Source organism: Felis catus, chromosome B4 (assembly GCF_018350175.1).
Source record: "Felis catus isolate Fca126 chromosome B4, F.catus_Fca126_mat1.0, whole genome shotgun sequence".
Taxonomy (NCBI): domain Eukaryota; kingdom Metazoa; phylum Chordata; class Mammalia; order Carnivora; family Felidae; genus Felis; species Felis catus.
Window position 1 is genome coordinate 21,288,446 of NC_058374.1, and position 25,696 is coordinate 21,314,141.

General features: G+C 39.6%; 1 protein-coding gene across 4 annotated transcripts in view; it reads left to right on the top strand.

Moving 5' to 3' along the window:
- Positions 1-23,913, top strand: part of SPAG6 (sperm associated antigen 6) — a 66,896-nt gene extending 42,983 nt beyond the window's left edge. For 2 of the 4 annotated variants that reach the window (XM_003988147.5, XM_019834046.2), the window contains 7 exons: positions 377-582; positions 1,533-1,706; positions 2,957-3,109; positions 7,177-7,368; positions 15,906-16,022; positions 18,203-18,348; positions 22,931-23,913. In XM_003988147.5, coding sequence (XP_003988196.1) covers positions 377-582; positions 1,533-1,706; positions 2,957-3,109; positions 7,177-7,368; positions 15,906-16,022; positions 18,203-18,348; positions 22,931-23,000 — 1,058 coding nt within the window. In that variant the 3' untranslated portion in view covers positions 23,001-23,913. The remainder of the gene's footprint in view (positions 1-376; positions 583-1,532; positions 1,707-2,956; positions 3,110-7,176; positions 7,369-15,905; positions 16,023-18,202; positions 18,349-22,930) is intronic. The other 2 variants (XM_019834047.3, XM_023256422.2) reach the window with 2 other exon arrangements.
- Positions 23,914-25,696: the final 1,783 nt, after the last annotated feature.

The following is a 25,696-nucleotide window of genomic DNA, read 5'->3' on the forward strand; positions in this document are numbered from 1 at the left end:
GTACTTTAATTTTCTCTGTTATTGTAAACCATGCATAAAATGCTTGCCTATTGAGAAGTGAAGAATTGTCAGAGCTTAAACAGCTGACATCTGCTTACTCTCTTAAAAAAAAAAAAAAAGAATAACAAGCCATTTCAGCCTAATCTACCTCAAATGTGTTCATGTAAATGGAGGTCCATCTATTGACCTGTATTCTTTTCAGCTCAGGATTGGTCCACATGGTTTATGAAACCGGGAAGGCTGATTTGAAATGCAGATGTCGACACAGTGAAGTACACCCTCCCCTTTTTTCTTTGCTGTATCTGTCAGGGTGAAAAATGGCTTGCACAAGGGTCACTCACCCATCCTCACTTAATTACTTTTCTTGGACCCACAGAACTGTCACAAGCTGTGGTGGATGCGGGAGCAGTTCCTCTGTTAGTACTCTGTATCCAGGAGCCAGAAATTGCTTTGAAAAGGATTGCTGCTTCGGCCCTCAGTGATATTTCAAAGCATTCTCCCGAGTTAGCACAGACCGTAGTGGACGTGGGGGCCATCGCTCACTTGGCCCAGATGATCCTGAACCCCGATTCCAAATTAAAGGTACTTGAAAATAAAGTTCAAACAAACAAACAGACAAATCAGGCTTCTGATTCCCTAAGAAAATGGAAATGAGAGGAGCTTAATATTATACATTTAAAAATAATTAGGAAGTTATTGAAAACAGATATGGGTATGTTATATATTTGGTCTTTTAATATGTGGACCTTCTGCTGTAGAGATTAGACGATAGACATATCTGGTTAAAATCCGTGCAATGCTGTAGACTGCACGTAGCATCAGTAGGAACACTATTAAATAAGGAATTAATTACACAACGACCGAATCTCAGGGTGGGCAGGGCCCAAAGGTTTTCTAGCCCACCACTATTATGTTTAAGTTTCTTATGAAAATTGCCGTGTTTATCTCAGTCATTTTGTTTTTAGTTTCCTTCATTGTATCAAGATTTATTTCCATGTCTTTTTTCTACAGCTTTCTACGATCTAATTTTCAGTGAATAGTCACTAACTATACTTTCATATTCTAGTAGTTATTTTCTATAAGATTTTAAAATCTTAGTTAATGTTAACTCAGTCATGGAAAGTTCTTTGAAACGGTATCAGCACGATGCCCCAAATAAGATGTTACTTCGGCTTGATCATTTTTGTCCTACATTACCGCCCGTGTCATAAATTAATAATGTGAGTGTTAATTAAGAAATATTATTCATCCAAAGGTCATACTCTTTGATCATCTGCATGGATAAAGAGACTTAAATAGTCCACAGAAGGATGAAGACATTTAACTTGGAGATTAGGGAATTTAAGAAATGGAGTATTTAGGTAGAAGAGAGTAGGAATTGATTGTCTCAAGACTCCTAAATCTAAGGTTATATTAGAAATGTAGTTGTCTTTTCCCTTTCATCCAGGAATTTGAGTGTAAAGCTGTTCAGATCGGAACTCTGCAACAAGCTCTGTGTCACGTTTTGTTTTATTTTGGGCTTCGCTCCACAGCGTCAGGTCCTTTCGGCTCTCAGTCAGATTGCGAAGCACTCCGTGGACCTGGCAGAAATGGTGGTTGAGGCAGAGATTTTCCCAGTTGTACTCACCTGCCTGAAGGACAAAGATGACTACGTGAAGAAAAATGCTTCTACTTTAATTAGAGAGATTGCGAAACATACACCGGAGGTAAAAAAAAAAAATATATATATATATATATATATTATATTATATTATATTATATTATATTATATTATATTATATATATTATATATAATATATATATTTTTTAGGGTTTTAAGCTACCGGAACACGTAGTTCGTTTTTATGTAAAACATCGGTTTGTTTACAGGGCCCGAGTGCTGTGCCACACGATCTGGTTGGGTGAGGGCTTCTCATCCTCGGCGCTATGGGCACGTTGGACGGGGTGATTCTTTGTTGCGGGGGCCTGTCCTGTACCCCATAGGATGGATGTTTAGCGGCCTTCCTGGCCTCTCCCCACTAGATGCCAGTAGTACCCCTACCCCCATCATGACAAAAATGTCTCCAGAGATTGCCAGATGTTTCCCAGGGGACAAAACAGTGCCCCTAGGTGAGAACCACCGGGTTATGTCCATGGAGTTTGAGCCTAAAATCTCAGTTTTTAAATAATTTCCTGCTTTCCACTTCTAAATTGTGGGGGCCGTGGGCTTTTGACATCCAGGCCATTCTAGGTCAGCTGGGAGTAGTGAGAGACAGTGTGCCTCTGGGTGTGAAGAGACCGCCAGGCCCACAGCCTCGAATCACCCCTCTACTAACTGCTTGAGTTCTCAGATGCTGAAGGAGTAAAGACGAAGCAAGTCCGGGTAGATCCTCACGTTGTATTTTCTCCCGTGTATATTTTGACTCATCAATTTCATTTCACTAAACTTAGTTCAAGTCCTCATTCTTTTTGTCACCTAACATCTTCATCTGGTTGAGATGTTTCAAGATTGAAGACTGGCAATCAGCCAGTGATCATTGCTAGCAAAGGGGGGATAATTAGGCTAGAATATTTCCAGTCTGACATTGTCTCTTGGCATCCGGTGATTAATGTGCTCCAGACTCCCGCATTGTGACTGGGGGTTTCCGTAGTTAGCTAGTTATGAACTAGCCCTAGGCTTAGTGTCTAGGTGAGGAATTTTGACATCCATTAAAATCAGGATGAAAGGTGTGCTATCGATGCATGAAAAATTGAAACCACCGCGTGGCTCCTCACCACGAGTCTGTCTGCACTTTTGAAACTGCGGGATTATTGTACTTGTACGTTTCCTTAATGAATACAATAATCTCACTAAATACTTCAAATTTCACTAGATGTCTTTTAGGTCCTCCCTAAAAAAATTTGGCGAGACTAAAGTCATATTTGCAGATCACCTTACGCTCCACGGTCACGGTGATTGGCTCTCCTTGTCTCCTAGCTTTCCCAGCTGATAGTTAACACGGGAGGAGTGGCTGCCGTGACTGACTGTATCGGGTCCTGCAAAGGAAACATAAGACTGCCTGGCATCATGATGCTCGGCTATGTCGCGGCTCATTCTGAGAACCTGGCGATGGCGGTGATCGTCTCCAAGGTCTGTGCTTGTGTCATTTCCTCTAGTTACTGCAGGGACGTGTTCTAACACCGAGCCATAGACACATGCTCTCCCACAGAGTATAAAGTATAACTGACCTACCTGAAGAAATGTTTTCGAGGCTCATGAATAAGTGTCCCAAAGCAACGCTTGAAATAAAGTTTACTCTGCAGGAGTTTACAATTTTAGCCAGTGTTTAGTAGCAACCAACTATCAACGCCTCTGAGTATTGGTATTTTGTGCGTTTAAATAGTCAATGTACTGGACCCCTGGGTGGCTCAGTCGGTTAAGCGTCTGACTCTTGGTTTCGGCTCAGGTCATGATCTCATGGTCTGTGAGTTCGAGCCCCGTGGCAGGCTCTGCGCTGACAATGTGGAGCCTGCTTGGGATTCCCTCTCTCCCTCTCTCTCTGCCCCTCCTCTGAGCGCTCTTTCTCTCTCAAAAACAAATAAGCTTGAAAAAATATTAGGTGTATTTGGATCTTGAAGGATTGACTACACATTTACAGACACTTAAAGCACACTTTGATTTATGTATAAAACAACTGTTATAAACAACATTCCTGGTGGTCGTCTTTATTATTCTCTGACGTCTCCACATTATCCTGTTTCCCGTCACTTGGGTAGGAGATGACAAGGCTCGGTCTTCCCTTCTTTACCCGCCTTCTCTCCGTCAGCTTTCGTGAACTAATTTCTCTTCTCAGAGGTAGGCAATTCACAGCACACATCAGATAGTAATGTTTTTGTTTCCTTGCTCTCGGGATTTGGCCCTATCTCAGCTTGGTATCCACCCACCACGGAGTGTCGCCTTGGCACGTAGTAGGTGCTCGAAAAATATTTCTTGAATGAATAAATACCGATCTCCCAAAGAATGCTTCAAAAGCCGTATGCTTACAGTGTCTCTGGCAACCCTCTAGGGTGTGGGTTTCTTATCAGCATAGAAAACCTGTTGCTGTGTGTTAAACAGAAGTGTGGATTTTTTTTTTATCCCTTGCTAATCCTCAGAATAAAGAGGAACCTCAGATCTTTATTTTCTACCTATTCCTTGATAATTCTTTGCTCCCCTCCCTTTTCATCCTGCACTTTTCCTTTTGTTCTTCTATTACCAAAGGCTGTGATAGCGACTAGAGCGGTGGTACCGCTTTCTGAAGGGTCACCGTGGGGATATCATTGGGATTTTCGATTTGCAGTCCTTTGCGCAGAGTCAGAAAGCTTGCACATAGGAAAGCATGAAAGAAGCCATTACTTTTGCTCCCCGTGTTTCTTCCCCAAACTAACCAGGAGGCGCTCCCCTCCTTTGGTCTAGGGTCGCCGCTGTCCTCTCCCCCCTACTCTGCCTTTCAGTCAGTGAAGAGCGGGGTGGAGGCAGCCGCGGTTTGAGGCCAACCACCCGGAGCCGTGTTAATTCTTGCCTTTTCCTCCGCGGTACAGGGCCTAGTAACAACTCCCATTCAAATAACGCTTGGTAATTTTCAAAGCACATTCGTAACCACCGAGGCCAGCAAGTCAGAATTTGGGGGGATGGGGAGAAGGTGCCTTCTCTCCCTCTTCGTGCTTCATTCGTGGTGTATCCCAGAAGTATGGGGCTTCTGGAAAGGTTCCTCACTCTGCAGACAGATCTGACCTTTTTCGTATTGGCAGATGCACATTTTTAGTTGTAAGAAGGAAGCCAGTGAAGAGATATGGCAGGTTTCTTCAGGAAATTGGTCTTACTAATAACCAAATTTAAAGGCAGACGAGGGACGGCTGGGTGGCTCAGTTGGTTAAGCGCCTGGCTCTTGGTTTCAGCTCAGATCGTGATTTGTGAGTTCAAGCCCCGCATCGGACTCTGTGCTGACAGGGCAGAGCCTGCTTGGGATTCTCTCTCTCTCTGCCCCTCTCCTGCTCATACACTCACCCTCTCTCTCTCTCTCAAAATACATAAATGAACTTAAAAAAAAATAAATACAGGGGCGCCTGGGTGGCTCAGTCGGTTAAGCGTCCGACTTCAGCTCAGGTCACGATCTCGTGGTCCGGGAGTTCGAGCCCCGCGTCGGGCTCTGGGCTGATGGCTCAGAGCCTGGAGCCTGTTTCCGATTCTGTGCCTCCCTCTCTCTCTGCCCCTCCCCCGTTCATGCTCTGTCTCTCTCTGTCTCAAAAATAAATAAACGATGGGGCGCCTGGGTGGCTCAGTCGGTTGAGCGTCCAACTTCAGCTCAGGTCATGATCTCACGGTCCGTGGGTTCGAGCCCCGCGTCGGGCTCTGTGCTGACAGCTCAGAGCCTGGAGCCTGTTTCAGATTGTGTGTCTCCCTCTCTCTGACCCTCCCCTGTTCATGCTCTGTCTCTCACTGTCTCAAAAATAAACAAAACATTAAAAAAAAAAAAGATAACTTTCAAGGTCCTTGGTAACCTGAAACTTTAAAAAAAAATAAAATAAATAAATAAACGTTAAAAAAAATTTTTTTTAATAAAAATAAATAAATAAATACAGGCAGACAAAAAGAAAGTATACATGATCATTTGGCCTTTGCTATGGTAGCCTGACCATGTGACAAGATTGGCTTTTATGATACTAAATTTAAGGTGATAATTATCCTTTTTTTATGACTAAATTTTTTTAAGTTTTATTTATTTATTTTGAGAGAGAGAGAGAACACGCATCAGCAGGAGAGGGGCAGAGAGAGGGAGACAGAATCCCAAACAGGATCTGCACTTGTCAGTGCGGAGCCTGATGCGGGGTTTGAACCCATGAACCGTGAGATCGTGACCTGAGCCAAAATCAAGTGTCAGGTGCTTAACCGACTGAGCCACCCAGGCGCCCTGAGGTGATAATTATTATAGTCTCAAATGAGTTAGGAAGTTATGCCTGTACAGAATTTGGAATTATAAATTGATTTGGTTATTTGAGTCTTCCTTGGGTATATAAACTATGGTGTCTTTGAGACCCGTTAGTTAATTCTGCTTCGCGTATCGAGATAAAAGTGAAGCCTGAGCAAAATATAAGCACATGCTATCTGTATAACAGAAGTAATCAGGGGCGCCTGGGTGGTTCAGTCGGTTAAGCGGTCGACTTCAGCTCAGGTCACGATCTCATGGTCCATGGGTTCGAGCCCTGCGTCGGGCTCTGGGCTGATGGCTCAGAGCCTGGAGCCTGCTTCCGATTCTGTGTCTCCCTCTCTCTCTGCCCCTCCCCCGTTCATGCTCTGTCTCTCTCTGTCTCAAAAATAAATAAAACGTTAAAAAAATTAAAAAAAAGTAATCATTTCTACTTTGACATTTAATCATGTTAAAACAGAAAAAACTATCATTTTTTTTTAATTTTTTTTAACGTTTATTTATTTTTGAGACAGAGCTGAATGGGGGAGGGTCAGAGAGAGAGGGAGACACAGAATCGGAAACAGGCTCCAGGCTCTGAGCAGTCAGCACAGAGCCCGACACGGGGCTCGAACTCACGGACCACGAGATCATGACCTGAGCCAAAGCCGGCCGCTTAACCGACTGAGCCACCCAGGTGCCCCAAAACTATCATTTAAAAGTTAGCCAAAATAAGTGAAAATTATTTAGTATTCAGGAAAGTTTTTAGTGAAGGTACTTCATCTAAATGTTACTTAAATGGAATTCTGGCTCGTTCTTGTAATTTTGGATCTATAGTAGTTACTTTGTTGTCAGATCTATTATACTTGGTGAAAGGTGATTTTTTTTTTAAAGGATTCCAAATTAACTTTTTAAACAAAGGCCAATAAAAGGTTTCAGAACCCTGAGCACTTTTATTTTGTCACAGTGGAATCTGGTCCCGTAATATGCTAGCCTGGGACATCTGTTGTTTGGTTAAATGCCTATTTGGGGAGGAAACGCTAGCAGAGATGTTCTTAGTTCAGTTGGATTGTTACAGATAATTAAGGTAAATTAGTTCTAGTCATTTTACCGACTTGAAAAATGACAGCCCCTGTGAGGTGCTCATGTATCGAACCGTTGAGGAAAAAAAGGATCAAGGCCAAAATGATGCCTTCTCATGTTTGGGAGACACGGGAGACTCTTTACTCCCGCTCTGGATTCATACCACTCGCTCCTTTGATGGACGCTGCAGGCTGTGCCCCAGTTGTCGGTCTGCCTGTCCGAAGAGCCAGAAGATCACATTAAGGCCGCGGCCGCCTGGGCCCTAGGACAGATTGGGAGACACACCCCGGAGCACGCGCGGGCCGTTGCCGTCACAAACACCCTGCCCGTTCTGCTTTCGCTGTACATGTCCACAGAGAGTTCAGAGGATCTTCAGACAAAGGTAAGCGCTTCCTTTTTAACAGCTGGAATGAAAATTTGCTAGAGCTGACCCATTCTTAAAAATAATGTCATTTTAAAGGTGATAAGTTATCATTAGGGATCATGCTGATTTTATTAATAGGTGCGGGGTGGTTTGTAAAGTAAGTGACTGGGTTTTGCATTCTGCATACACGTTGACTTTTCTTATGGAATCGGAATTGAATAATAGGATTCTGGAGGTGGAATTGGTTAGAACTTTGGTCCGGTTAACATTAAAAAATTGAGTCTCGGGGCGCCTGGGTGGCGCAGTCGGTTGAGCGTCCGACTTCAGCCAGGTCACGATCTCGCGGTCCGTAAGTTCGAGCCCCGCGTCGGGCTCTGGGCTGATGGCTCGGAGCCTGGAGCTTGTTTCCGAGTCTGTGTCTCCCTCTCTCTCTGCCCCTCCCCCGTTCATGCCCTGTCTCTCTCTGTCCCAAAAATAAATAAAAACGTTGAGAAAAAAAAAATTTAAAAAAAAATTGAGTCTAAAAGAATTTAAGGTGCTTTCCAAAGGTATAATACAAGTGGTCAGAGGGTATTCCTGGAGCCATGATCTACCTCTTCTAACTCCAAGTCTGCTTGATCTTTTAATTATATGTTTTATGTTTGTTCCTTAAAAGAAAAATGTCCATAAGATGCACTAAGTTAAACATTTATATATCATGCATTAAAATTTTTTTTTAATTTTTTTTCTAATTTTTTTTTTTTTTTTGAGAGAGAGAGAGGGAGACACAGAATCCGAAGCAGGCTCCAGGCTCCGAGCTGTCAGCACAGAGTCTGTTGCGGGGCTCAAACCCACAAACTGTGAGATCATGACCTGAGCCAAAGTTGGACACTTAACCAACTGAGCCGCCCACGTGCCCTAAATCAAGTATTTTTTAAAAAAGACAAGCTTTCTGAAAAAATATTACCAGCTACTAGAAAGATTCACAAAACATGAGTTTCATTAGGATGGGTTGTTTAATAGTTTTAGAATTTCAAAGAAAGAAAAAATGTTTCCCAGGATAGTCCCTATACTTTTCTGAAAGCAGTTTGCAGAATTGACTTGGACTGAGGAAAGTGCACAGAAAAGATAATAATTCAAAATAAACTAATGATAGTAAGTTAAATTCCATTTAAATTTTAGTTAAAACAATAAATTAACAAATCGGAAAGCATGTTTGCTGAAGCAACTTTAGATGGTGTAACAAGGCAGGAAATTTACTTGAACTATACAGCTGAGGGGTTCTGAAAGTTACAGAATCACTTGTTGGCTTTATAAACTTATAAAAGTGAATTTATGTTTGTTTGGTTATATTTACACGTTATTTCACTACAGATTCATCGAGGGAAGTTTACTTCTAAGACTAACAGTTTTTCAATTTTTGTAAGACTTTCCAGATCACAGCAATGATTTAATAGATTCAGGGCTTCCCTTACATTTCTCCAGTGTCGAGTGGATGCTGGCTGGCAGTGCTTGGTAGAGAGGAAGACTGACAATATGCCCAGGCCTTTCCCTGGCTAACAGGTCTGTGATTCTTTGGCTTTCTGGTGAGAAACCACAATCGCCTTTCCAGTTTTGAGTTGTCCAAGTACAGCTGATTTACATATGTATCATTTCAACTTATGTATGTAGTTCTCTTTTTGCCTCATATTTTTTTTAACCCATCACCATGCTTACCTTTTCTTCCTCCCTCTTTTCTCTCATTCGCACCTCCACTCCCCCCTCCCCCCCACCTCCCTCCTCATTTCTTACCCTTCCCACCCTGACCTCTAGCGGTCCAAAGACTACGGCCTCCCCTAGCAGGGTCTCCACAGGTACAAGCTGTGCCCGATATGTAATAACATAATAATAAAATAATATAATTTATTTATTTATAAATTATATTATTTATTTATATATGTATATATTATATATTAATATATATTTATATTATAATTTATAAATTATTATTTATAAGATAATATAATAATATTTTCCTTTAAGTTTTAGAAATAAAGGCATATGTTAGCTATAGACTGAATAATTAATCGCGGAGTCAAGAGTAATTATAGTTTGAGAAACCCTTATAAATAGTGTCTTAGCACTGTATACTTTTTATACGCTACTAAGTTTATATAACTTGGTTTTTAATGAATCGTTATCATGTTAGGTTGTATAAATATCACTAGAGTAAAATAAGTTTGAGAACTTCACCTTTTGAAATAAGATTGTTTTTATTGTGTGTAAGTTTAACAAAATTAGTTTTATTCAAACATTCAGGTTTACTAATAGAAGTTAAGGTTCCTTTTGTCTATGTCTGATACAATATTTATTTTCAGGAAATACAGTGGGTATTAAATTAAAAAGTGCGATCTTTATCAATCATTATCCTGTCAGCAATCTTTCCAAGGCTTTTTAAGTCCATCCAAATATTTTCTTATTGTAGGGACTTGGTTATTATTTCTGCTTCCCCAAGGTTTCTTGGATTCTAACCTTGGTTGTTTTAAGGGCTTTACAATGAAAGTCCAAGTCTGTTTGATTTGACATTATCTCAGTAGGGAAAAATGTATCCAAGAGCTTTAGGAACCGTCTGATGGTATTTCTCATTTGTTACTCTGTGGCAGCTTTCACATTAAAGGCCACGTTGAAGTTCATTTTGTCCCAAAGGCAGGTCAGCTTCTGTAAGCATTCTCTAATTGGTTCTGATCCAGGAGAACCAAGGAGCAGTCCCTTGGAATTGCTCGCATGTTTTCACACAGAGCCTTCTATCTGCCTGCACCTAAGTTATTTCAAATGCCTTATTAAAAGCTGAAAAAAAAAAATCTAACTTTTATCTAACAAGCTCACCTACATACATTTTGAAACTATTCACACAGTTGCCTTTTCATTTGTTTTGATTTAGGGGCATCATACTGAAATGGTCCATCTTAGGTTGGCATCTGAGTAGGTTCATTCGATGACCTTCGTTATGAAAGTATTTCTAACATGACTTAATTATTGTGTTCTTCCCATCACAGTCGTCTCTGTTTTTTAGCAGCTTTATTGAAATATAGTTCATATGCCATATAATTCACCCACTTAAAGTATACAGTTCAATGGTTTTAGTACATTCACAGATGCAGTCGTCCCCACAATCGAATTTTAGAACGTTTTCATTCCCCCCCTTAGCAGCCACTCCATACCCTCCCTGCTTAGCTCCAGGCAAACCATTAATTGACTTTCTGTCTTTGGAGATTTGCCTCTTCTGGACACTTCATTTAAATGGAATTACACAGGGGCGCCTGGGTGGCTCAGTCGGTTAAGCATCCGACTTTGGCTCAGGTCATGACCTCGCTGTTTGTGAGTTCGAGCCCGGCGTCGGGCTCTGTGCTGCTGACAGCTCAGGGCCTGGAGCCTTCTTCGGATTCTGTCTTCCCCCTCTCACTGTCCCTCCCATGTTCATGCTCTGTCTCTCTCTGTCTCTCAATAATAAGTAAACGTTAAAAAAATTTTAATGGAATCATACATTGTATGTGGTCTTTGGTGCCTGGCTTCCTGTCTCTTAGCGTAACTTTCAAGGTTCATCCATATTGTAGCACATACCAATATTTCGTTCCTTTTCATTGTCAAATAATATTCCATTGCATCACCATACTACATGTTGTTTACCCATTCACCAGTTAATGGACATTTGGGTTGCTTCTACTCTTTTATTATCATGAATAATGCTGCTGTGAACATATTGTACAAGTTTGTGTGTGGATGTATGTTTTCATTTCTCTTGGGTATAAACCTAGGAGTGGCATCTGCGAGGTCATATCATAACTCTTTTTAACACTTTGAGGAACGGCCAACTGCCTTCCAATGTGGCCGCACCATTTCCTATATTCCCACCAGCAGTGTATGGGGTTCCAATTTTTCCCCATTCTTGTTGAGACTGGTTATTACCTTTGTTTCTTCATTATAGCTCTCCTGGTAGGTGTGAATTGGTATCTCAGTGTGGTTTTGATCTGCATTTCCCTGATGGCTAATGATGCTGAAAAATCTTTTGATGTGCTTATTGGCCATTTGTATATCTTCTTTGGAGAAATGTCTAATCAGACACTTGGCCCATTTTTAATTTGGGCTGTTACCTTTTTATTACTAAGTAGGAGTTCTTTATATATGTCAAATACAAATTCTTATCAGATGTATGATTGACAAGTATTTTCTTCCATTCTATGGGTGGTCATCAGTTTATTGACAGTGTTTTAATGGGGTTCAGTTTGTTTTTTCTGTTGTTGCTCGCCCTTTTGGAGCCCAGTCTAAAAAGACTTTGCCTAACACAAGGTCATGAAGATTTATGTTCCCCCTTCCTTTTAATAACTGTGACTCTTTGGGCTACAGTGCTTTCAGAACAAAATTAATTTTTGAATAAGAAACATTATTCATTTTAGGCAGTTTTCATTAATGATCATCCATTAAGGAGAGCAACAATAATTTTTGTTATTTCTTTTGTTTTCTGTGAAAAACAATTGAAGTCGTATCAAGTATTGACAATTTCATCTTGTTAATTACTATTCTTATGTGTGTTGTGAAGAGATTAAAAAAATAGTATTGCTAGTCGCTTACTGTGGGTTTTACAATAGTTTTTATTAATGTGGACAGAGTCAGCTTTTAGAGATGACAGAAAAATGAATGAATATAGACCTGTACATGGTATGCTACTTTATAGGAAAACCTGGCTCAAACCCAAGTTGCCCTAAATAGTTCATGACTCCTTCTCTGATATCATCATATATTATGTATATTTAAGGACAAACACTAGCTACTAAATGCTGTGACAATTAGAAAAATCCATAATCTAGTATTATTTCAAAGTAATAAATTACTTGATTTACTGAAATAAAAGTTTGTTTACACCATATACATTCTCTATAATTCAGAGTATGAAGTTGTAAGAACTATTTTATTTTGTTCACTGCCATAAATAACCAAACATAAGGCATATTTTCTTTTTTAATCTTTTTAAATTTTTTTTAAAATTTATTTTTGAAGTGGAGAGAGAGACAGAGTGTGAATGGGGGAGGGGCAGAGAGAGAGGGATACACAGAATCCGAAGCAGGCTCCAGGCTCTGAGCTGTCAGCACAGAGCCCGATGCAGGGCTCGAACTCATGAGCTATGAGATCATGACCTGAGCCGAAGTCGGGCGCTTAACTGACTGAGCCACCCAGGTACCCCCATTAGGCATATTTTCTAAAGGCTAATCAATTTTAAACCCAACATATGACATGATCTTGTGAGTAGAAAATCCTAAGGAATACACACACACACACACACACACACACACACACACACACACACAAATACTAGAACGAGTAAGAGTTCAAGATCACCAGATATAAAATCAGTATATTAAAATATATCATAGGTTCATATGCTGGTAATAAACAATTTAAATATGAGGGTGCCTAGCTGACTCAGTCGGTGGAGCGGGCGACTGTTGATCTCGGGGTCATGGGTTCAAGGTCCACGATGGGTATAGGGATTATAAATAAACTTAAAAATATATGAAATTAAGACAATAGTTTCATTCACAGTAGTATCAAAAAGAATAAAATACTTAGGCATAAATTTAATAAGAGAAGTATAGATTTCTACACTGAAAACTACCAAACGTTGCTGAAAAAAGTTAAAGAAGGTCGGAATAAATGGAGAGAGACCTTCCATGTTCATGCACTGGAAGATTCGATATTGTTCAGATGGAAACACTGCCCAAATTGATCTATATATTCAATACAATCTCTGTCATAATCCCAACTGGCTTCCCCTCTCCCCTGAACTTGAGAAACTGATCCTAAAATTCATATGGAAATGCAAAGGACCAGACTAGTCAAAACAATCTTGTAAAGAGACTTATACTGCCCAATTTGAAAACTTACTACAAAGCTACAACAATCAAGATAGTATGGTAATCAAGATATATGGTACATATATCAATGTGACTGAATTCTGAAAATCTGAAATAGACCCTTTTACGGCCAATTGATTTTTCACAAAGGTTCCAAGGCAATTTAATGTGAAAAGGATTAAGTCTTTTCAGCAAATGGCACTGAGACAATTATTATATCCTCAAACATAAAATATTAATTTGGACCCCTATCTCATACCATATACCAGAATTAACTAAAAAATGGATCATAGATCTACATATAAGAGTACAAAACTCTTAGAAGAAACCTTGGTTTAGACATTAATTTCTTAGAAATGACACCTAAACACAAGTGATAAACAAAAACATTCATCTTGTGGTTTTTATCAAAATAGAAAGCTTGTACGCTTTCAAAGACACCATTAAGAAAATTAAAAAAAAAAAAAAAAACAAGCCACAGACTTGAAAAAGTAACTTGCAAATAATACATTCAAGAAAATACCTGTATTCAAAATACATAAAGGGCTCTTACAACTCAAAAATAAGAAGACAAATGACCCACTTAAACAATGGGCAAAAGATCTGAATAAACGTTTTACCAACAAATGACCAATCAGTATGTGAAACAACGTTCAACCTCATTAGTCACTACAGAAATGCAAGTCAAAACCATAATGAGCTATTAATTCACACCCACAAGAACGGCTACAATTAATAATACAGTACCAAGTGTCGATCATTATTTGGAGAGTCTCGAACCTTCGAACCTTCTTACATTACTGGTGGAAATGTAAAATGTTGCAGTCACATTGAAAACCAGTCTGGCAATTTCTCGAAATAGTAATGCTATCACATGGATGAACCCCAAAAACATTACACTTAGTGGAAGACACCAGACTCCGAAGTTCACAGATTTTATGATTCCACTTACATGAATTGTCCAGAAAAATAAAATTTATAGACAGGAAGTAGGTTAGAAGTTGCCCAGGGCTGGTGGGGGAGTCACTACAAATGGAATGAAGTTCCTTGCTGGGATGATAAAGATGTTCTAAAAATTAGGTTGTGGTGAGAGTTGTACCGCTCTGTAAATTTACTAAAAATCCACTGAATTATGTACTTAAAATGAGTGAATTTACGGTATATGTTATATTTCAATAAGGGTTGTTAAAAAAATCTAAAGCCCAGAAATTGACAAGTTAATAAAATATTAATTAATATACTTTCTAGAAGTATGGAGTCATAAATCAAGTATACTTCTTGACAAAGGATAGTAAAGTTCAGTGAATTTCTAGGATCATTAGACTCTTTTCTAGAATTCTCAGTTAATAACTCGATAGTATATCACCATGGTTGTGATCTGTGTTACACAATTAGTAGACCTTATCACCAGTAGCGGTTAAGTTAAATTTGTCAGCCTGCTAAGGTCACCATGATCCTAAGACGGCTCACAAAGATATAACGAGGTGTGTCGGGGACTGAAAGTTTAGTCCCAACTTACTTGTGGAAGAAAGTTGGGTTGCATTTCTTACCTTCCTTGCTTTATTTCATCTAGTTTATGAAACAACGTTTGAGGACAAACGTATGGAGAGAGAAATTATGCAGAACTGCTTAGCCCGGGGTTCTGGGAAACCATAAAATTAACAGGGCCTTTACTGATAGCACAAATGTGATGAAAGTTTTTCCTGAGTTTACAATTTTGCCAATTGTAAAATTCATGATGTGAGAATCAGAACGCTCCTTGACATTTCAAAAGCACTGTTAAACATTCAGTAGTAGGATCGCAGAAGACCAGGTTGGCTAAGGCCTGAGAGGGAATGCGTGATCGGAGGAAGGAAGCACAAAACCACATACAAGCAGGTGTGGGATTCCAGGGGGAAACAGCTGTGGGCCAACCTGACTGGGGAGCCTTCCGAAGTGAAGGGGGCAGGCTTTAATACAAGGAAACAGAATCACAACCAGCCGTGGCCTTAGAGGTGGCCTCAGGGATGCGCTACAGTCACATCAGGACCCTTCTTCAGCCACACTTGTGTCACTGTGAAATACAAAGTGCTGGGGACAGGGGGGAAGTACCTGTTCTTGAGCTTGTGGATAATACCCTCCCTGCTGCTGAGGGGACCTCTCCCGTATGGTCGGGTCGATCTTTGTGAATGGGGCAGTTTCACATCTGCGAATGTTCACTGAATTATGCACATAGAACCTTTCTGACTATATACCTAGAAGTCATGAAACCTTTTAGAGAACACAGAATGTTTGATAATGACTTTCTACAATGAACTGAGTGTTTTCTACTTGTTGGTTGGAAGGAATAGGACATATTGGTGCTCTCATGGCTTAACATATACAAAGTTTTACACGAATAAGATATAATACATATTAATTTAGAGTCTATAGCTGTATGCTTAATTTTACTTTGCTCATAGGTTATTTTAAGAGATCAGTAATACACCGCACATTCTAAAATTTAACATGAAGGCAACCGGCAGGTAGGTGAAACCCCCCCAAAAATTTTCTAGATAGAAATTTTTCTGACGCCCATCTTAAACAATGAAACACCTGCAGGTTGGACTGGAAATTCACTGTATTTTCAAATTCTAGGAACATGAGCCATGAATTTTGGTCAAGCTTTGATTATTACTTTGGTCTGTATTTTGCTTTGCATTTCAATAGAGTAAGAAAGCCATAAAGAGTATCCTGCAAAAATGCACCTATTTACCGGCCCTTGAGCCGTTTCTGTATGATGCGCCCCCCAATATCCTGAAGCACGTGGTTGGACAGTTCAGTAAGGTAAGAGATGCTCTCTTTTCGGAAAGTGGGGGAAGAACATTTCAATGGCTTGTTAATTTCTTTTTCCCCCCGTTGGGTCAATGTCTCCTTCCGAGAGATGGGGGCAGGGCTTTACTCCTTAGTTCTCACTGACTATCGCGACAGGGAAGGCAACACAGGTTAATAACATTCACATAAGTTAAAAAAGATTCACACACAAATAATTCATACTTCCTCCTTCACATTTTCCTCACAGCCTCTACTGTCCTTTTTAGTGTTCTTGAGGAGAAGACAGTACGTCAACATATAAAAACCCCATAATACAGACAGTTTATAGTGATAGGTAATTTAGCAATTATCCTGGTGTCTGTTGGTCTCACTCATCTGGGAACACCGCAAAGATCTTCTAAAGAAAAATAAAAAGGTCTCTGAGCCACGTATGACAAAGTCCGTGCACTCTTCTGGAGATGCTTTCAGAGCGTCATTTAGAGTTTATTGACTCATTTTACGAACGGTTTTAACAAATACAGCCACCATATTTCTTAGATCATGGCAGATTAAAAGCAGTAAGGTAGAAAGGTCAAGCTGCTGGACGTGGGCTTAGCCAGCAGGACTGACTGACTGCTGCTAGCAAAGGCCGAGAAAGAATGATGGTGTTCCCACGGCCATCGATGGCCAGGATGGTAACTCAGGCTGTAAAGAACCGATTAAATGGTGCTCAGGAGATTTCATTTAAGAAAACGGGGTCTCTGGAAGTAGCATCCCAGAGTGGTTATGAGCTCAGGCTCTGGAGCTGGAGGGCCCGGATTTCCCATTTACCAGCTGTAATATCTTTAGCAAACTCTTGACCTCCCTAAACCTTAGTAGGCTTACCCATAAAACAGGGGGTAATAAGAGTTCCTGTTTTATAAGGTCATTGTAAAGATTAAATGAGATGTTATACGTAAAGAGTTTAGCTTAATCTCAGGCACATATTAAACACTCACCCCCCCCTCCTGCCACTGAAAACCACACGATTTTTTAAGAAATAAAACACAGAAGTGCTTAAGGTTGACTTTCATAAACTAATGCACATAGATGGGGGCCAAATTCCTCTGAATGGTTATAAAGCTAACGTAAAGGAGGTACTACTCTTCGCATACTAGATTTCTCCAAACAATGAGGAACGAAAACTATACATTGTTACAACTTTTAAACTAGGTCCTGTACCTGCTTAGGTCTAGTTTAAGGTATTCATCTGAGAGACAATACTATCTTTTAACAGCCTTCAGTTCTCTCTCTGTCTTCCATGATCTCCAACAGCTTGGCTGACCCTCAAGCACCTGAGTCACTGGACAGTAGAAGGTTTCACATTCCTCGGGATATGGTTGTGTGTGTCCAACACTTATGTTCTGCTTCCGCTTCTAAAAAATAAGCCAAATCCGTCCCCCCCGCCCCGGGTACTAGGTTAAGAAACTGAGCAGCGATTTTGATCAACTAAAAGGGGAAGGGAGTGGGTTGCTGAGTGGCCCATCTACAGAGTCATCAGCTCTTGAGAAGGAACAGCTGACATGATCTCTGAACGTTTTATTTTAGGGTCTAGTCTTGAAGGCGACTGAGTGAGGTATTCTGGTTTTATTGAACTTGCTAAGAAAATGAAGACTGACCTGAACTGAGTTCAAAATAAAACTGAGTTCAAAATCCACTAAGCCAATGGGATTTGTGGACGTTAAAATAAAGACAAGTACCACATAGCATATACTCTTACAAAAATGTGCCTTTGGGAGTATTTGCTTCAGGCAGAATTTTGTGTTCTTTTCTTTTTTAAGTTTATCTGTTTACTTTTGAGAGCGAGAGAGGGAGAGAGAAAGAGAGAGAGAGAACCCCAAGCAGATCCTGCGCTGTGGGGCTTGAACTCACAAACCGTGAGATCATGACCTGGACTGAAGTCAAGAGTCGGACGCTTAACCGACTGAGCCACCCAGGTGCCCCTGTGTCTTCTTAAGCAAACGATACCAGAGCACTAGACTCCTAGGAACTGATACATTTCTAAAAAGACTACATTTTACTTCTAACCGGCAGCAAACTTAGGTTCATTATGTTCCAGATATATTGCACATAAATTCTCTTTTACATTTCCTCAGCTGTATTCTTTCTTTTCACTAGCAATAATCCCACTTGGAAAAGGAAAGCTGACAATTTTACGTGCTTGACTTTTCAAGGTACTGCCACATGACAGCAAAGCTCGACGACTTTTTGTAACAAGTGGTGGACTGAAAAAGGTTCAAGAGATAAAGGCAGGACCCGGCTCTCTGCTCCAAGAATACATCAACAGTATTAACAGCTGTTACCCGGAGGAGATAGTAAGGTGGGAAAAACGGACTTTGAGAAGTTCAAAATTATAATGTGGGCTTTCTGTTTTGAGGTCTGGATTTTATATCCACCGTGTCAACACGTGGTCTTGGAAATACTACATAAGACCAACGTGTACCTTTAATTCTACCTTGATCTCTTTTCCCCCCTCAAATTTAATAATGTTCTGATTGACACACACACATCTCCAAGTCAAACTGGAATGTCATTTGAGACATATCTATACTAACACATGCTTTATATTAAAGAGCACCCAAATGCAGAGTCCAAGTTAAATTAACAGTCTTTAATGTGAACTTGATTTAGAAAGGGCCTATGGATGTTGATTTTCATGGTTTCCTGCATATTATTTTGCTGCCTCAGGCTCACATTTATATTAATAGGAGTCTAACAAATAGGAAAGAGATGTTGAGTGGTAAAAAGAAAGTTGCTATCTATATTTGAAAAAAAAATCATGTTTGTGATTTGCAGGTGCCTCATAGTAATGTAGCAGTTAGTTCTCTTCAAGATTAATCGTTTTAATAAGATTGATTTGTAGAGCATTAAACCTAAGCCTCAGTCCTTTTAAGTCGAAAGTACTATACCACTAATACCAAAATAAATACGAGCAAAGTTACCAAGAAAAGATAGAATGATTTAAACAACTGAGTTTTGAAAAATGCCCATAAACATTCAAGAATGTTTATCTGTATTTATCTGTATTTGTCTAATATCTGTCTACACATTTATCTGTATTTGTCTAATCCCACTTTCATTTCTTATTTTCTCTACTTAATATTAGAGAATATAAATTTGCAATGTTTAAACCAATGTTTAATATACTTCCTCCTATTTAATATCAATATGTGGTAACACTCATTGTAAAATCACAAAATAATTTTAAGATTAAAATTTGTCTTCTTTTCATATATATTCTTCCAGTAAGTTCTTTCCAGGGGTACAATTTAGGTACTTTTGTGAGCTTTATGACTGCTTGACTAAAAGAGTTCCAGTAAGCTAGCTTTAAAAATATTACTATTTAAAAAAGTATATCAAAGGAGTAGTATATCATAAATGTATCTCTACTATATATAATATACAAATAAAATAATATACAAAAAGCTAATATAACAAACAAAATATGTGTGTAACCATTAAATGAATGAAATATGAATATCTTTTACCAGGAAAAGAAAATAAAAATAATTTGCATACATTCTTTAAGTTTTGGATAAAGAAGATGTGGTGTATGGTGGTAATATGCAATGGAATATTACTCAGCCATCAAAAAGAATGAAATCTTGCCATTTGCAATGACGTGGATGGAGCTAGAATTTATCATGCTAAGCGAAAACAAATACCATACGATTTCACTCATGTGGAATTTAAGAAACAAAACAGATGAACATATGGGAAGGTGGGGGGAGAGAAGAGAGGGAAACAAACCACAAGAGACTCTTTTTTTTTTTTTAATTACATTTATTTATTTTTGAGAGACAGAGACAGAGCACAAGGAGGGGAGGGGCAGAGAGAGAAGGGCAGACAGAGTCTGAAGCTCCGAGCTGTCAACACAGAGCCCAATGCGGGCTTGAGCTCACAAACTGTGAGATCATGACCTGAGCCGAAGTCAGTCGCTCAACCGACTGAGCCACCCAGGCACCCCTAACCATAAGAGACTCTTAACGACAGAACAAACTGAGGGTTGATGGAGGGAGGTGGGTGGGAGATGGGCTAGATGGGCGATGGGTACTAAGGAGGGCACTTTTGATGAGCACTGGGTGTTGTACTGAATACATAAACAAAATTATAGAAAGATGAAGGAAAAAAGAAACTAAAGGGCCCAGAATGGAATGACCTATTAGAATTAACCAAAAGTAAGGTACTTTCTTGAATAGCAGTCTTCTTTTTACTCCTTTCCGGAATCACTTTCCAGAGCACTAAGGGAAAATGAAAACTCTGTCATATTAGAATGTAATCTGGTGCTTTGTCAAAATACCACCATAAAATTTTAACCTCCCATTCTATTTAGCTTATAATACCATTGTAAAATTTTAACCTCACAATATTAACCTCAAATCTGTGATCTGGGATTCCATTTTAAAAATTAGGCAATTATCGGGGCACCTGGGTGGCTCAGTTGGTTAAGCATCCAACTCTTGATTTTGGCTCGGGACGTGATCTCGTGGTTGTGGGATTCGGCCCCGCATCGGGCTCTGTCCATACTGAGCGTGGAGCCTGCTTGGGTTTTTCTCTCTATCCCCCTCTCTCTGCCCCTCCCCAGCCTGCATTCTCCCTCTCAAACATTTTTAAAAATTGGCTAATTACCATGAAGAATTCTAATTAGCTTCTTCATGTTTGTTATATTTTGTAAAGAATTAGGTTCTATAGAACTTAAAGGTGTTTTGTAGAAATTTTTGAAACATTGTCTATGAAGATGGACAAATATAAACTCGGAATGGTTTTATTTTTGTAATCGTATAATTCTCAAGAATCATTGGGTGACTATTTTAGAACTAATTATTCCTTATGATACAGATTATCAATGGATACGTTCTTCCAGCTGTTATTAGCCTAAGCATTTGTTTCGTACTGCCGTACTTAAAAATCTCTAATGAAGGTAGTTGGTGGGATGAGAAGGAAGCAGCTCAGGGCTAGATGTTGGAAGGCCTGAGTTCTAATCCTGGCCCATTCCACCGCAGGAAGGTATTTTTGGAACTCCTCTGTCTTCAGGATGTTTGCCTAGACTAGACTATATTATAATCAATATAAAAATTATAAAAATTATAATCAATATAAAAAATTATGAATGAGCTATTTCATTTTTCATGCTAAGTTTTTGAAATCTGGCGGGTTATTTTATCACTTCCAGTGCATCTCAATTCAGATGCTAAATCTTACTAGATGTACTTAGCTGTATTTAGATTATATAAAGCTTACAGTTGAAAAAGTAGATTCATAAGTTGTTTCAAAGACACCTAAAAGTTTCACCTAAAATAACTGGAGTATCAGCTTTTACGATTAAATATAAAAATTCAGGTCCTCAGTCATGCTAGCCATATTTTTTAAAAGTTTCTTTACTTATTTTGAGACAGAGTAAGAGAAAGAGCATGCGTGCCCATGAGCAAGCAGGGGAGGGGGTGGGGGACAGAGACACAGGGAGAAAGAGAATCCCAAGCAGGCTCCATGCTCAATGCAGAGTCCAATGTGGGGCCTGATCTCAGAACCATGAGATCTCGATTCATGAGATCACGACCTGAGCCGAAATCAAGAGTTGGATGCTTAACCGACGGAGCCACCCAGGTGCCCCACACCAGCCATATTTCTAATGCTCGATAGCCACATGTAGCTAGTGGCTACCATATGAAACAGCACCATTTTTTAAGTTTTGGTTTTCTAAATCTACTTCTTACCATTAATATAAAAAGTACCTATCTTGTGTCTGACCCATTTATCAGGCCTAGGAAGGTGAGGCCTGTTTTAAAATGTGTGACTAACTCAGAAACAGTTGTGACTTCCCCAGTGTAAGAGTACTTCCAAGAGACCCACTGTTGAAGGACAATTTTTTTCAAGGCCAGGATGCCTTGAGAGAAGAAACATTTTTGAGGATAATCTTTTATGTATGCATGTGTCTGTTTAACTATGCCTATAAATACACTGTTGAGAAAATACTGTTCTGTCTTGTCCACCTTAACTGGACAAATTGTAGAAGAAATTAGTGTAATATAAATTGTGAGTTTTTAAGTCACGCCTCTGAAGATAGAAGATAACGAGGACAAAGCAAATCTTGAACACCAGATTTTATCTGGAGAGAACACCTTAGGAGGTTTAATTATTTTGAGTGTTTTGGAAAGTTTTGAATTACATTTACTTATTTTTTTTTAATCTGGTTATTCTAGAATGCCTGCCAAATTTTATTTTACGTACTTTTATGTGCACGTAAATTCTTTCCACAGATACGAAGCATACCATAATGCATTAATCAATATATTTAATACTTTTATAGTATGTATTTTACAAAATGTTCAATTGGTAAATATAAACTTTAGTACTACAGATGCCCCAAATCAATGAAGATGACCGATTTCCTAAGTATGTATGATAGGATATTTGTAAACCATTTATTAAATAGTTCTTTAATGTGAATTATAAACCCAGAAATTTTTGTCTTTATGGGTCACCGTATCTGATTAAAACATACAGTGAGAATAACCTGTAAGGCAATCCGAATGCAGACAATGATCAGTAACGACAGACTGTATTGTGTAACTTGTGAAAAAACCTATTAGCTGTCCTCACTCAGGTAACATCAATCATTTAACATAATAACAGTCTCTATAAGAAGATGCTATCACTGGATCCAGGTATCTTGCTCTGAAAATAGTTCTGTGCACTAATAGCCCTCCAGTCTTGTGAGTTGGTGTTTTCTTCCTTCACAGTCCCTCATCTTACACACAAAGCATTACTGGAGCTTAATTATTCAGGGTATAGTTGAGGTTTCACTGATAGAATTAGTTTAGATAAATATCTTACATTGACTCTTTTGTGCCTACTGTGATGAATCCTTTCGCAAGTATCTAATAGAAAACTTTCTTTTTCAGGTATTACTCCCCTGGATATTCTGATGCACTTCTACAGAGAGTGGACAGCTATCAACCACTTGCCAATTAAGCAAAGTTCTGTTTTCATACTCTAATTCACAACAGGGCATCATGAACGGTAGCTGATAACGTTCTTGCCAAATATTTGAACTGAGTGCATTCCAGATTTATTCAGTGTGAAATACCTTTGGATAATCTTTTCTAAATTTATGTAAAAAAAAAAAATTAGTGGCCTGAATGAGGAATGACTATTGGTCATTTGCTTAGGACTTGCTCTAAGGGTGAACTGTAGAAAGACATTAAAGGGTGCTAAGGCATTTGTTATTTTTCCATTAACCATCCCCAGCCCCTAAACACACATACCTCCAACTAGATATAGGTGAAAAATGATGCTGAAAACTCTTAGCTCTCCTGGCCAGTTCCTCCCAGACACAGGCAAGGAAAGTGGCCTTGCAGATTCCTCAGGAGGACATTGAAGGGAGATGTCAAAAGAGGAAACTGATGACAGAAGTAGAAGGCACTTGAAGAGACTCTGATGCTCTTTACCTAAATGCATTAACCAAACACTTGGAATCTATGGATAACCTGTCAGGTTCTCCTAACAACTTAGGAAGCTCTCCTCCTCTTGATGCCAAATTTTCTAAGCTCTTTTTTCGCCTCACTGAAACAGTTCCTTTACCTGTCATGAGGCTGGAGGAAGTCTGTATTAAGCATTATTCCACTGCAGACATGTTTCCCATTTCATTGAAGGGTTTCTGAGTCCAGCCCTGCTCGTGAATAAACAAGGAAGCAGGCAAGTAAAATGGGTCCTTAGTATACCCTGTCCTAGCTTCACTTTCCCCCCAAGTTTTAAAAATCACATTTCCAGGGATTTAAGAAATAGTTTAAAAAGAATACCTCCAGGCTTGGACTTTGCATGCACTTTCACTTAGGGAGCTGAAAGGGGGTGACAGGGGGTTTCAATAAAATTTTAAACAAAAACATTAGAATTGTCCTCTGCATGTTTCCCGCAGTGTTAATTCTGAACTTGGGGAATACGTAAGTAGGCTTAAGAGTCTTGGTTAGTTGGCGTGTGAGTGGGTGTGTCTGTGTGCGTGTCTCTGTCAGTCTGTCTTTTGATCTAAAAGGAGATTCCTTACAGCGATCTACCCTGGAGGCCTGCAGAGGAGGTGAATGACAACCAGACAGCCCTTGGGCCACCGTGTTCCCAACCTGGCCAGCTTTCAGCTTTCCATCTTGGATTCTTTCCCCCCGCCCCCCAAAAAGAACCTACCCATTTAATTTTGGTATTTTCTGGATTCATCTGTCATCATTTCCTAACAGGGCACAACTTTGTTGCATCTTTTTTTTTTTTTTAATTTTAAAAAATTGTTTATTCCTTTCTGAAAGAGTGCAAGCAGGGGAGGGGCAGAGAGAAGGGGACAGAGAATCCGAAGCGGGCTCTGTGCTGATGGCAGCGAGCCCGACGTGGGGCTTGAACTCACAAACTGCGAGATCATGACCTGAGCCGAAGCCGGTCGCTTAACTGACTGAGCCCCCCAGGAGCCCCTGTTGAGTCTTTATAAACTCCATCATACCCACGATGGGCCCATTTCTCTTCGCCTTATATCACCCTAGGATTGCCTGCAGTTTGACTTTTTAATACTTTCTGGGGCCTACTTTGTTTCTTTGATTTATTGCATAAGAAAATAATTTTTATTCTCAGTTGTGTAGGTTTCCTTTCTCTCCTTCATGCCTGACCAGCTTCTCCTGTGAACCTGTCGACCACCTGAGAACATAAAGGTAGTTCTCATCTTTCTTCATTAATACCATTTTTCTTTGATGGCCATGTTGGTAATGACAAAAACCAGCGTGTCTGGGATGAAACCCCCTCAGCAGTTATGGGAACGGTGAATTTCCTATCACGTACTTCCTGCCACTGTGTGTTGATGTCGGTTTTCACTTCATACATCATTTCGTACTTATCAAAGAAATAACGCAGTTAGTAGTGTTTGGATACGTGCTATAATTTTATCATACGCAATCTGGAAAATACATGGTGTGAAATGTTTCTTACTATAAAACACTTAAAATTAAGCTTGCTTTATTTTTAGAGAAGTCTATTATGAGACTTTTTTTTTGAGAGAGAGCGCACATGTGCAAGCTGGGGAGGGGCAGACGGAGAGCGAGAGAGAGTCTCAAGCAGCCTCCACCCCCAGCACAGAGCACAACACAAGGCTCCATCTCAGGACTGTGAGATCCTGAGCTGAGCCAAAAGCAAGAGTCAGAGGCTTAACCCAGTGAGCCACCCAGGTGCCCCACGATCATGAGGCTTTTTAAAAACTAAAAAAAAAAATATTTTCTATTTGTGCTAGAGCAAAATAATACCTCTCATTGGTGGTATTCTCTTTAATACTTTCGCCCCTGGTTTGAATTTTGTCAATTCCTAGCCTCTGGGCAGAGCAACCCTGTCTCACTGCTCTCTCTCTCTGCTGCAGTTTATTTAAAATTCAACTATCATTAGGATATTTCATTTAGCTTACACGACTGGCACTTTAGTTTTAGGACTTCAGGTCAGGAATGGAATGCTTGAATCTTATTATTGGTTGAAATTTATTGTTCATACAGTTTAGCTGTTGTGAAAATAGGTGCATTATCGGTGGTGCTGAAAAGAGATGTTGAAAATCTGGGTTCTAGTCATATCTGTTAAATAGGAAGGGGTGATAGTCTTGCTCAGCTTACTCATAAGATGCTTATGAATTAACCTGCAGTGACGCATGTAACAAT